The sequence below is a fragment of the Patiria miniata genome, unplaced genomic scaffold (assembly GCF_015706575.1).
Source record: "Patiria miniata isolate m_02_andy unplaced genomic scaffold, ASM1570657v1 HiC_scaffold_13, whole genome shotgun sequence".
Classification (NCBI taxonomy): Eukaryota; Metazoa; Echinodermata; class Asteroidea; order Valvatida; family Asterinidae; genus Patiria; species Patiria miniata.
Window position 1 is genome coordinate 6985487 of NW_024037051.1, and position 13975 is coordinate 6999461.

The window sequence follows — 13975 nt, forward strand, 5'->3', positions numbered from 1 at the left end:
TAATACATACACAAAATTTTATTTTTTTTCCAAATCTGAACGTTTTTGATCATAAATTGCAAAAATAACTGTTTTTACCAGAAATATGTATTTTTTTTTAATTTCGTTTTTTGAACTGAATTCCCCATTTAATTGAGGTCTGGAAAAAGTACGAAAAAGGTTTAATATGTCAATATTTAATTTTGACATTTTTTGCTCTCCCATGGAGAATTGCCCATGTTCCACGTGGCATGATTTATTATTAAACCTGGGAAAAACGTTTGATGTGAAATCTAGATTTTTTTGCATTGTAAATGTAGAGTAGACTTAAATGTTAACTTGGCAGCTTGATTTTTTTTAAGCTTGGCGGCTAATTTCAAAGCATGGCGCCGCAGTGGAAGATGCACACAGCTTGGCGATCTGCCAGGTTGGTTGCACGGGTTAGAGAACATCGCACTGTGGATGTTTAAAATTTGGATGATTTCCAAAAAGGATTGGATTTGTTTAACACAGGTCTGTTGAGACGTATAAATCATTTCCAAGTTACTATTTTTGTAACAGGAAATACTGACTTGAAAATGTACAAAAATGTACGTTAAAGGCGTTGCTTGCAGGTGATGCATTTTATCATGTTTATGAGGTACAGATGCACACTGTGCCAGGAATACTGCACGAGTACCATGTAGCGGACCAGTTGGAACATTCATTTAGAAAAAAAATATTCTGGTTCTTTTCCTCCTGATTTTAGAACTACATGTATCAAATCTGTCAGGTCTGATTATTACTCCAATGTGCATTTTCAGATAAACATCAGTGCACTACAGTATATCATTGGGGGGGGGTGTTGAATTTTAAAAACCCTCCTATGCAGACATACCGTACATTCTGTGCAAATTTGCCCTTTCAGTCAAAATCAATCAAGTTACTGAACTTTTTATTAATGTAAAAGATCCCTCAGCCTATAAATCAGGATTGATTGGCTGTGACTATTTATGCAAGTTGGGTATCTTGATACAGCTATACTTTGATTGTAGGTGGTTGATAAGCCAGCTGTGCCTACCACTTGCATGTTTTTGTCTTTGGACTGAATTTGACTGGTCACAGTCCTTGCTCGAAATATGATCTGACTCTTGGTGACTAGCCTGTGTAAAAGGCATGGCAAGGGAGAGGATTGATTTTGTCTTGACCGTCTGTGGCTGTTCAGACAGCAGGAGGGTTTAAATCTCTATGATGAATGTTTTTCTTTTCGTAGTTCTGGGCAGGAGGTGCAACGAATCAGCGTGATTAATAACCTTCCCCAGCTCTTACGAGACCACAACAATGAGGCTATGCGCAGGGTGGTTCCCAAAGTCAGGGTAGGTACAGCTCAATTCTTCTCCGTTCTTTTGAATGATGGAGTTTCGCATCATGGTTGTTTTTTTTTCACTTCACGGTCGTTCATAAAATATTATGAACATTGATCAATAGCAAAACCCAATTCAATTGAATTTTCATTTTCCAACATTACATACATGTTTGTACATGTGTACAATTTTTTTTCCCTGGCCTTAAAGTGCTGCAGGCAAAATGCTGCTATACAGGGTGAGTAAAATAATAGCAAACCCACATGGCGCCCCCTATTTTTTAAAGACGTTCTAAACGTAGCGAGTTCAAAATCTAGGATGTAAAAGCCCAATTAATAAGCTTAATTTTAGTACAAAAATTGTTCCTATCGCTCATGTACTTTTCAAGTTATGAACTTTTCAAAACAAACACAGATTTATAATTTTGTCCACGGATCACAATAAAGGTAAGTGATATTTCAGCAAAACAAAAACAATTCACATTTCAAATAAACCCATCAAAACACTCTCATAACCATGACAACTGGCACATGTCATAACCTGTATTTAAACACCTTCTGCTTCCAATGTTAAAACAACATGCTTTATAATGTCAAGAGTTTATAGTCTTGCCCTGCTTTCTACCGGTACTTGGCCACCCGGACCGGAGACTAATGGGATTATTCTGATACCATTTTCATGATACAACATGGTTTCATGTTACTGAAATATCAGTACCTTAAATGTGAGCCGTGGACACAATTTAAAAACTGTTTGTGTTCCAAAAGTATGTGAGTGATTTGAATGACTCTTGTACAAGAAGAAAACTTAACATTCTATATTTGGAAAGTGCTACGTGCAGAACTTCTTTAAAAAATAGTTGACGCCATTTGGGTTTCCTTTTTTTTTTCTTAACTTACTCTTGTAGTCAGTCCTGATTTGAAAAACGCAGATGTGTGGAAAAAGGAACAGTTGTATTTTTCTAGGTGTGTTATTTTTCTAGGGGCGTGATTCTGTGGTCCAACCTGGGACCAAAAAATCTGATTTTTTTATCACGTCCGTCTTGGTTTTATAACCATTTCAAGAGCTCACAGATGTATACTTATGCTGTAAATGTATGCCGAGGTGTGCGGTACAGAGGGATTCAGGCGTGCGGTTATTCGCACTTCTCAGGAAGCTTTTAGTCGTGCGATGGCATGGGGGTGTGATCGCACGCCTCAAATCAGAAGAACTGTGTAGAGTACATATTGCTTTAGCCTGGAATGGGTGTACATGTGTATGTCTGTCTATGTGTGCATTGATTGCGGGCGTCCGTGACTGCAGCAGTTTGCACTTCCCCCAGTATTTGTGTGCAGAAAAGCTGAGACTCAGCAGTTTAGCAGGATCAGGGCCTCACCATCAAACATTCTGTGCAAACAAACCGCTTGATCCGCAATGCAAAGTTTGGAATCCCGTTATTGGTTAGCAGATCATCTGCGTGTGTTATATGTAAATATGTAGATGCTTAAAGGGAAATACAACATTTGCAAACATCAAAAAAAAAAACCAAGTTGTTACAAAATACCTTACTAGGATGTTGGTAAATGGCAGTCTAAAGCATCCTGTAAAATTAGGGAACCTGGTGTGAGGTCATTTTCAAGAAAATGGTACTTTTGTATACATTTCCAATGGTGGTCAGCCAACCACCGTTGGAAAAACCTGACGGTTTTTCAACTACTTTTTTTTTTCAGTCCAAAGTTTGTTTGCTATTGGTTCCATGATCATGAACGGGTGCAGGCCAGCTAGACTGGTTCCCTTACCTTACAATTTTCCGGCATTTTTGATCCATTTCATCTTTAGTGGAGTCAGGGAACCAGACTACTTGAAAATTTTTGTTTTTACTTGGTTTTCCAGCATTTTCGAAAACAAAACTTCAATCATGTCAGTGTAACAATATTTGATGTATTATACTAACCCCCCAAATAGTTCATTGCTGAAAATTACAGCAAAAGCCAATGATGTACATTCCCTTTAGGTTATGGACACCGTTTGCAAATAGTCAAAAACGAAAACTGCGTCTTAAGATGCACTGTTGGAAATTTCCGTTAGTAGTTCGTTTTTTATTCGACGAAGCGCGCAATCGTTGACATGACGCACACACACGCGCGGTTGCGTCGGATCAGTGCATGACATTGCATAGCTGCAATCAGCTCAGTGAGAACGTGTCTCGGACGCTGAATTCAGACCCAATTCAAAACATGATTCAGCAACTTTTGATTTGAAATCGAGATCATAGAATGCTGTTTTTCTCGAAATATACAGCTGAAGCTGAGCTGAAACTTCATCAGGTTAGTTGTTCAGCACCCTTCTTTAGATTTTGAGCACGTTTGTTGAGCTTCAAACGAACAAAATGCACAAATTACAATTAATGGACTATACCTTTAACAGGTGGGAATCAGTCACAGTCCACAGGTGTGAAATTACGACGTCGTGCTCACATTCGGATCTTGCAATTTTATTGTGACATGAGCATAGTTTATTTATTTATTTATTTCGTGTTATTTTACCAGGGTAGCCCCATCAGTTGTCAATAAACTGTTCTCCCTGGGGGCCCTGGATTACATAAAAACATGATATAATAACGACAAAAATTACAAAAACACAATAAAAGACATAATGAATACATTACTAAAAAATAATCCAAGGAGTTAAAACCACGCAAAATTAAAACCCTAAATTACAACGGACGATGTATAACCCAAGCAATTAAAACCCTAGATTAAAACAGACGATGTATAGATAAACAGATTTAAAGTGGAACATTAATCCCGAGTTTAAAAAACCTTTGTCTTGTTTAAAAATTGACTTTTGCTTTTCCCTTGTCCATTAATTAAAAGGCAACTGTTCTTAGTTGCGATTGTTCCGTGTCAAGATGCTGCTTGGTCCAGGACAATCACGCAAATTTTGAGTTGGGTGACCTGAGAATGACATTTGTGGTAGTTGCTGACGCGGTGCTAGCAAACGCAGGTCGACCTGAAGCCGACTTAAGATACATTTCATGGGATCAAGTCAGAATGTTTTACCAAGAATTTGCTACATTGTTGTGTTTTCGATGAGCGTTATTTTGTGCAGTTTAGCAGCATCATCAAATTGGGCAAATGGATCTCCACCTCCCCTTCCCACTATCTAATCCCGTCTGTCTTGCTCTGCATCCTTTGCAGGAGGTCCTTCATCTGGCCAACTGTGAGCTCCAGGATGCGGCCACCAAGGTGTTTGTCACCATCATTGAGGAGCGCATCGTCACACCTGCCGTCTACGCCCAGAGCTTCCTGCAGACCATCCTCACTAACGTGGACAACAGGGATCCAGGTCAGTCCATTTTCTGTCAAAAAACATCAAAAAACATCAGATCAGATGAGTACAGCACACGTTTATATACTGAAACAGGAGGGGAAAAACAGGCCTCTTCCGATCTATTGCCAATTACGAAACCCGGCTTTTTATTTGACTTTGGCTACATCTACAGCAAAAGACTGATAGGAATTGTGCCATGTTCATTGTTCACACCCAGTGAACATACCTGAGCCATTGACACGGTGTGACGGATTTGGTTTATCTGTACGTACATCAGCAAGGGAACCATTTATGTGCAAGAGACTGTTATTGAGGTCGGGGTGGGGGGGGGGATGGCTAAAATCATGATGCTTGAGCCTGAAGCCAACTTGAAACAAAAGATGAAGCCGAGATTTTCTAAAACCCCTATCTTAAGTAGACCAGAAATGTGCATTGAAGGCACATGAATTGTGGTACGGTTTGTGCTACACACATTTTTTATCTGATGTTTAAACTGTCCCACAGTGCACAACTGCACAATTCCAATCTTTCTTTTATTAGGTCCATCTATGTAAATGCCCTTCTGCCTGTTGTCCCCCCCCCCCCCCCCCGCCATTTAAAAAAAAAATCCCCTCCAAAATAAAGTTGTCAAATGTAATACCATAGCTACTCTCAATCCTAGAAAATTGAACACATGGCTATTGCAACATTTGGATGTTTTCAGGAAAAAGATCGTTCAGCTCTTGATATCGCTTTTTAAATTGTTATTATCATTATTATTAATCATTTTTGGAAATGAAACCAAGGATGCCTCAAAAGTGCCCTATGCACTGTAGCTCGCAAGCCTGAAGAAACCTGTGGAGAGAAGACAATGAGAAGAAGTTACAGTTCTAAAGGTGGGAGGAAAAGCCCAGAAGAATATTCTGGGGGAAAACCCACGGAATCAGTTAGGGACTGGAAATCCAATCCACATATTGGCCCAGGCGGGATTCGAACCCGGGTCACAGCGGTGGGAAGGCGAGGAAAGTACCGCTACGCCAACCTGAAAACTCATAGTCTAGATTAAACTTATCTGATTGATTTCAATTGTAAAAGTTTCCCCCTAAAATTTAATTTAAAGGTTTGACGTGATCAGCTAAAAAAAAATGCCCCCTGCATTGCTGCATGCTTTTGCTGATCAAATGTAATATAAAGTTCTGGTGATGAAATGTCCGTTCCTCTCAAAATGATTTTTGCCCTAGTATACAGTTAGTTAGGCCAAAAAAAAATAATAAGTCGGTCTCTGGTCAGCGCGCGCGTCGATTTTAATCATGCACGTCGATCTTTTTTTTTCCAAAATGTTCCGCGGTAGCTCCAATAGCACCCTCTATTTCCGCACCTCCTCAATTTTTTTTACCAAAGAGCACCAAGGAATGGGAAATTGCACCAAGGCAAATGATCGAAAGCACCAAGGCAAATTATGGAGGACCCCAATGTACATGAGGACACCAAAAAAGCAAAATAGTACCCCACCTTGTCTGTACAATCCAAGCTTGAAGAAAAAAAAAAAAAGCAAAAAAAAAAAAAAAAGCCGCGTGGCCGCGTCAATTCCGGAACTTTGGTCTGACCAGAGACCGAATATTTTTTTTTTGGCCTTACATTGCTAATTAATAAACTCGGCATTTTCACTGACAGTGCCCCATTTAAAAAAAAAAACATGTATTGATTTGTTTTAATGGGTGGGGCACTTGCACAGACACTGCACTGTTTGCAGTACAGCCTTGCATGGCTGCTGGCATTACAGGGGCATTGTCTGGTAAATCCGGCCGGTAAACAAAGCGACAGGTACCGGTACCGGTATAAATAATGGGGTAGTGGCAAGGGATGATCCGCAGTTGATTCACGGAAACTCTTGCCTCAGGTGTCACGCATACTGCCGTGCCCACACCCATTGACACTAAAACTGTTGACTTGTTGGCTGAAGCATTTCAAAAGGCGTAAGAAAATGCAGAGTGCTTTCACCAAGTTGCAATTAACATTTCAAATTACAAAATGTAAAGCTACTGTAGACTGTTGACTTTTTGGCTGAAGCTTTTCCAAAAGCACAAAAAAAAAAAAATGAGTGTTTTGCCCAAGTTTCAATTAACATTTGCGTCGCCCCTTAATGGTAATGAACACCATTTGCTAAAATTGATTTTTTTTTGCTGATTCAAGGAACGGTACCTTAAATCTGAAGCAGGCTATAAAAAACTAACTGTCAACTTTCAGCTCACTAGATATACATATTTTTTTTTTTTTAGAAAACTTTGAAAATGCATCTTCAATTTTCTTGACACAACGCATCTATAGTTTCTGTGTGCGATTGTTAGGTCCTAAACATTGTACGGAAATGATGGTACATGTACATGTAATTCCTCTTCTTTTTTTTTACAAAAAAATACAGCATAGGCCTACTAGCTGGAATGATTTAAGAGGATCCATGATCATTTAATGTACATGTATGTACACATGTAAAATTTACTTACATACATGTACATTTACCGGGTTCATCATCAAGTAGCCTGATATTTCATATTTTGACATTTTCATTTTGAATGTTTGCAAATGTTGCCCATTACTCTTAAAGTTCAAGCCACACATAAGTTCATTGTCACCCCCTAAAGAAAGTGTTTCCATAAAAAGTTCCCTGTTTCAAACAGTATTGCATTTAATTGAGGTATCCCAAACCAAAAAATATGTTTACATGTAACTACTCATATAATGAGCTGAATATCCCAGTATATTTTAAAACAAAAACTTTCATTTGTTATGTAACTTGTCAAAGAAATCAGATTTCTTTTTAATAGAACTTCTTCCCTATACAACATTGAATAGTTCTACAAACCTGTTGTTGATGTACCCTAACGTGGCCCGGCCCCCAACGTGGCGCACTTTGATTTTTCACCTGTATCGCCTAGCTAGAGCAAAAGTTTTAACTGAAATTTCACAGAAAGTGAAATTTCATCAAGTTCTAAACACTTCCGTTTATAAATCGCGAGTTTATTTACCCGTTACAAAGTTGGAATTTTTTTTTATTTTGGCGTGAGTTTCCGATTTTATTTTCAAGTGCAAAGTGAACCCTTTGAAAATGCCCCGAAAAATAAGAAAATAATTTTTGACAAACATCTGGCTGGGTATGTAAGTAGAGAAAATAGGCCTAATGATTTATCAGAATTTATCAAGTTTACAGAAATTGTTATTTTTGTTAATCTGGAATTTTCCGAGATTGATTCAAGTGTGCCACGTTAGGGAACACTCCGCCAATTTGTGCCCAATTTCTGGACGCCACCGTTTTTGAATTTTGGATTAAATTTTATGAAACCGAAATTGTTTTCAGAGGTTAAATAGCAAGCATTAATAAGGTAAAAGTACCAGTATTTTACTGCATGAATTTGAGGTTTGTCAACAAAGAGGTTTGGCAACACTACACGAGGAAAGTTGGGTAAGCTTCGAATTGCGCTATGTTAGGGAACACGACTATAGTTGTCATGATGATGCTATTGTTTTTTCTTCTTCCTGTATGTTATCTGATTGAATGTCCCATGGATCTTAATTGATCGGATGTAAGTGTGTAATTTTTTTGGTGTGATAATGAGATCGTGTGTGATTCATAATTCAATAACCCTTAAACATCTGCACATATACATGTACTTGTAATAATCCCCTCCCCCCTCCCGAAAATGTACAAAGCAAGTCATATAATTTCTCTAAGTTGTAAAAATATTTGTTGCAGTGTTCTTGAAGTTTTGGTTTTGGAATTCTTTATTTTCAGTTTGATTTTGAAAAGAACTTTCGTTTTCAGCTGACGTTGAAGTACATGTAATGCACGCCTAAATTCCCCAGAAAACGGTCCATTTTGTTCACTTGGTTATCATGCTTCTCATTATTCATTAAAAATCCCTTATCTGTCTGCATGAAAACATTGCCATGTTTAAAAAAAAAATAGCCAAAATAAAAGTCATGTCTGAATGAGTTTAGTTTTTGTTCATATTCATACATCGTTTACAAGTTGTTGATGGAATTTAACATAGAAATGCCGGTGTTTATGGTAATTTCTGGAAAGTGTGTGCAGTTGCTGTGTACTTGTTTGCCCATTCATGGTTTTACGCAGTGAAACTTGGAATAATTCTAGGCGTGTACACAAACAGGAATACAGTAAATAACGGTGTTCAACTCAAATTAATGTTAAAACACAATTTAATTTTAAGTCATGTTTGATTAATTAATATCTAGTTGAAGGTTAAGAACTTGTTTGGTGCAAACTCTCATTTATCTGGTTCACTGTAATGTATTTTGTAACTTACCCCATGTTAAAGCTATAGTCCATCATTTACAGCTATCCGAAAAGTAACTGGCGTAATTATTGTTGTAAAACATACTTGGTTTAAAGATAGTAAAGGGAACTAAACTCCCTGTGAAATTATTCTTTATGGCATGCTTTCATTTTGAAGAAATAAAAAAAAAAGGCCTTTGCAACGGTGCTTCTTAAGACGCACCGTTGGAAATTTCCGTTAGTAGTTTTTTTTTTTATTCAGCGAAGCCCGCGCAGGCGTTGACATGACGCTCACGCACGTGCAGTTGCTATAATCTGTCGGATCGGTGTGCGACATCGCGTAGCTGCAATCGGCTCAGTGAGAACGTGTCTCGGACGCTGAATTCAGGCCCAATTCAAAACATGATTCAGCAACTTTTGATATGAAATGGAGATCCTAGAATGCTGTTTTTCTCAAAATGTACAGCTGAAGCTGAGCTGAAACTTCATCAGATTGGTTGTTCAGCACCCTTCTTTAGATTGTGAGCACTTCTGTTGCTTCAAACGAACAAAATGCACAAATTACAAATGATGGACTATACCTTTAATGTACTTGTCGATGCAAGATAGACATACCCGGTAAGATACATGTAGGTATCAGTCTGGTTCAGTACATATACTCCATGCACCCAAACAAAACAGTCGCTAAGACATTTGAACTCACCACAGCACCGGTTCGTGGGGAGGGTTATGAGTGAAAATGACCCCACTGTACAAAAAGCTTGTAAAAGATACATGAGAGTCCATGGTAACATTTATAAGGCCTTTTCACGAGACCGTCAAGTTGAATTGAGCCTGGCCTGGGGTTGGGGGCGGGGAATTGAGTGAAATCACAATAATTATGTTGTCCACACCAGAGTTTCCCAACTATTGCACATGTACTAACCATCTAGGGACAACATTGGGCATTTTTGTGGAAAAAAAAGAAGAAGAACGGCTTAGTCAGATTTTGTACATAATTACGTGTAATTGTGCATTCCAAGTTAGTGAAACAATTTGACAATCAGCATGTGACTGTTCCAAATATAGGGTGAAAAAGTCCTTTGCATGTTCCTCAAACTACCGGTTCACCCTAGCTAGAGTGTGTTGCACGTGCTAATCAATTTTTACATTATTTCTTTTCTGTCACCAATGAAGGTCCAGAAAAAATTTCACTAAATTACATGTATTAACATTATTGCATGAAACTGTTGAGGGAGTGAATTGCAACTGCCATCCCTCTTCATAAAATGTTGGAAAGGGGTGAGATTTGTCAGGATTTAATAATAATAGTAATAATAGTGGATATTTATAAAGCGCACGTATCCACCAGGACTGGTGCTCAAGGCGCTACATCATTATTACCCCTGCTCATTGGGCCCATGAAACATTCCACATACCATCTCAGCTCCCTGGGGAGTATACAGCTCGATGCAGCCTGTTAGGCGCAAGGAAGCTAATTCAATCACAGTAACCATCTCTGCCCTCACAGGTACCCATTTACTCCTGGGTGGAGAGAAGCAATGAGTGACAAAGTGCCTTGCTCAAGGGCACATGCACCATGACCCCGCCAGGACTCGAACCCACAACCTGCAGCTTTACCCACAGACCACGAATAAGTGCCCTTAACCACAAGGCCATAGCACTCCACAATTTGTTCTGATTTCAAGATATTTTTGTCAAGATATTTTCCTTATTTCATTTTTTTTAAAGAATCCTTATTAAAATACTTACTAATATAAAACAAAAGAAATGGGTATTTGAAAGGATGCCTTGAGGCAAATACAAATATACCGGTACCATATATATAGTTCCTCCGTCACACTAGAGCCTCTCAGCCCGGGTTGAACTCAACCCTGGGCGAACCCAGTGCCGCCCCGGGTTGAGTTTTTGATTTTTCAACCCGCGTTCAACCCCGCATCGTTTCACACTTGTTTCATGCAAATCAAGCTTATCATGCTCAGTTACTACTGTTTTGGACCCTGGCAAGATTTTCAACCCGGGTTGAAAATCTCAACCCTGGTCTGGAGCAGGGTTGAGTTCAACCCGGGGCGAAATCAATCTGGGGGTTGACGCAGGGTTGACGCAGGGTTGAAATTCTTCAATGGTGAACCGATGCATGCTTTCAACCCTGCGTCAACCCTGCGTCAACCACGAGATTTGTCTAGTGTGAAAAGGGCTTCTCTGGGGCCCTCGTCGACAATCCACATAATTCACGTTACATTTTTCGTAACGTGAGTAACCGATTTTGTGCTTCTTGTTAAGTATCATACATAACACATTTTTCTGGATGTCATCTTTGGTGCTTAGGTAGGTCTAGGTCTACTCTATCTACCATGGGGGTAACAGTTAATAAACTTTTTCAGTAAGGTAATCACAGCCCAAGGAAACTCAAAAGTACATCAAAAATGTAACGTGAGTAACCGTGGAATTGCCCATATGATTTCGAAGATTGAATTTCCTGTTATTTTTTATGTTTGATTTTGATTAACCCGATCTCCCTTGTATGGTTTCCGATATCTCCCAAGATATTTCAGAAGCGTGGTTGGAGGTGCTACTGCAGGTCATCACCTGCCTACCCAAGGACATCCTCAAGAGAGACGTAAGTTGGCTCACTGACTCGCTGGGGGTGGTGTTTTTGGTTAAAGCTATTTAGTCAGACGCATGAGGAAGGGGGGAGAGGCAGGCAATTTCTGCTAAGCGCAGAAATTATTTGTTTAGCAAAAACAAGTCACTGTCCAAAGTGATCATATTGTTAAAGGTAGAGTAGATCATTTACAGCTATCCAAAAAGAAACTGATCAAATTATTGTTGAAAAGCTTATTTGGTTTAAAGATAGTAATGGCAATAAACTCCCTGTGAAATTATTCCTTCTGGCATGCTGTCATTTTGAAGAAAACAATAAAAGAAAGTAATTTCCAAAGATGAGTCAAGTGATGCATTTTTGGAAATTTCCGTTAGTAGTTGGTTTGTAATTGGGTGAAGCCGTGAATGGGTGTTGACGCGACGCACACATGCGAGCAGTTCATATGATGCGTCGGTTCAGTGCATGACAGTTGCAATCGGCTGAATGAGAACGTGTTCCGGAGGCTGATTTCGGGCGCAATTCAAAATATGACTAGGCAACTTTTGAATTGAAATCGAGATCCTAGAATTATGTTTCTTGGAATACTACAGCATTCACAGAGCGAAAAATTCATCAGGCTAGTTGTTTAAAGGAAATGTACAACATTTATTTTTGCTGTAATTTTCAGAAATGGATGGATTTGGGGGTTAGTATTTTATAGCAAATATTGTTACACTGACTTGTTTGACGTTTTGGGCTCGTAGATGCTAGAAAAACAATCAAGTTCTTGTAGTCTGGTTCCCTTACCCCACTTACGAAGAAACGAAGCAATTTATAGATGTCGGAAAGTTGTAAAGTCAGGAAATCAGTCTCGCTGGCTTGTATACCCGTTCACAGGCGTGTAATCCATTGCAAAGAAAATGGGGACTAATGATAAATCAGGAGCAGTATTTGAAAAAAGCCATTTTTTTTTTCCAATGCTGGTCGGCTAACCAGCGTTGGAAATCGATACAAAATTACCACTTTTCTTGAAAATGTCAGCACACCAGGTGCCATGATTTTTACAAGATGTTTTAGACTGTCATTCACTAAAAAATCTGTCATTCAATAAAAAAAATCGACATTTCACATGCTACTTCTGGACACTGATTGCGAACAGTCTCTGTTCGCAATGTACCAAAACAGAAAGTTGTCCAAATATCCGTTCGGTTGTTTGACTAATTCCTGCAATAAAAAAAATCGACATTTCACATGCTACTTCTGGACACTGATTGCGAACAGTCTCTGGAAAATACATCGGCACGCATGTTCGCTGACTTCGCGTTATGATAATAAGACGTGCAAGTGCTGTGAATTATTCAGTACGGCCATTAACATAACAAAGGCGCAAGTTTCGCGCTACCTCATTAACTTGACCACGGATGGATGAGTAGCTCCGCGAAGTTCGCAAACTGGCTAGCTCTGGAAATATTCGCGAATTTCGTGAACAGTTCGCGTAATCAAGTTTGAAGGCTGCCCTAAGGTATTTTGTGATAATTTGATAGTTTTGTTTTTTGATGCTTGTAAATGTTCTATATTCCCTTTAAGTACCCGTGAGCACTTTAGTTGCTTGAAACGAAACAAATGCACAAATGACAAATGATCTACTGTACCTTTAAAGCCGTTTACATATTGAAAAGGGGAGGGAGGAGGTGGGATTGACAAAGGGCCATTTCGCACAAAGTGTAGAAATTTGTTAAGCTCAGGAAATAGAGTAATGGACAAAGCGGTCATGTTGCTTGTGACTGATTTTGTTGCTCAACGTGTTAGCCCTCCTATGCAAACACACATTCTGTGCCAAGTAGTCTTTTGAAAAGCCAATTTTTTTTTTAAAAATACAACCCAGGAGGTGTTCTCCAAGTTTGCAAGTCATTTTTTGTCTTATTACTAAATTCTGTACAGTATCTTCAAGAAATAACTGGAATGACAAGTATTTCTCCAACTTTGAAAACACTTTAAGATTGCATTTAATGATCATGTACCCATAACAGTGGATACTCTTTCATATTGTGCCCATGTTCACATGCTCTGCTGGTAACAACATTCCTTGACCTTATAATTCTGACTGTATGCCAGACAGAGCCCAGCATGAGGTCTCACTGTATACACACACGAGCATGTTGCCACCATTATACCGTAGGCACATGGGGATTTGCTACCTCTCAAGTTCTTGAGGCACATCTATAAATAACCAGGCGTTAATAATAGATATTGAATAACCCGGCCTCCGAAAGGTTGCACAGTTTAGAGCCCAGTTTGGTCCATTGAAATTCGTGAGTTTGCTTCAGGGGGTCGTCAAAATGTTGACTTTCTGACTAGCACATTTACAGGAACTTTGCCCTTGACACCGTTTACATTGTGGTTGTCCCAGTTTGCATGAGTCAGAGTGTGTTTGCAGACGGCCAGACATTCATGTAATCAATGTTTGGATCAGAATGAGCACATACA

General features: G+C 39.1%; 1 protein-coding gene across 5 annotated transcripts in view; it reads left to right on the forward strand.

Moving 5' to 3' along the window:
• Positions 1–13975, forward strand: part of LOC119721161 (serine/threonine-protein phosphatase 4 regulatory subunit 4-like) — a 93688-nt gene that overhangs the window by 14999 nt on the left and 64714 nt on the right. For 4 of the 5 annotated variants that reach the window (XM_038191024.1, XM_038191028.1, XM_038191026.1 and 1 more), the window contains exons 3-5: positions 1232–1334; positions 4502–4649; positions 11451–11524. In XM_038191024.1, the coding sequence (XP_038046952.1) occupies positions 1232–1334; positions 4502–4649; positions 11451–11524 (325 nt within the window). The remainder of the gene's footprint in view (positions 1–1231; positions 1335–4501; positions 4650–11450; positions 11525–13975) is intronic. The other variant, XM_038191025.1, reaches the window with a different exon arrangement.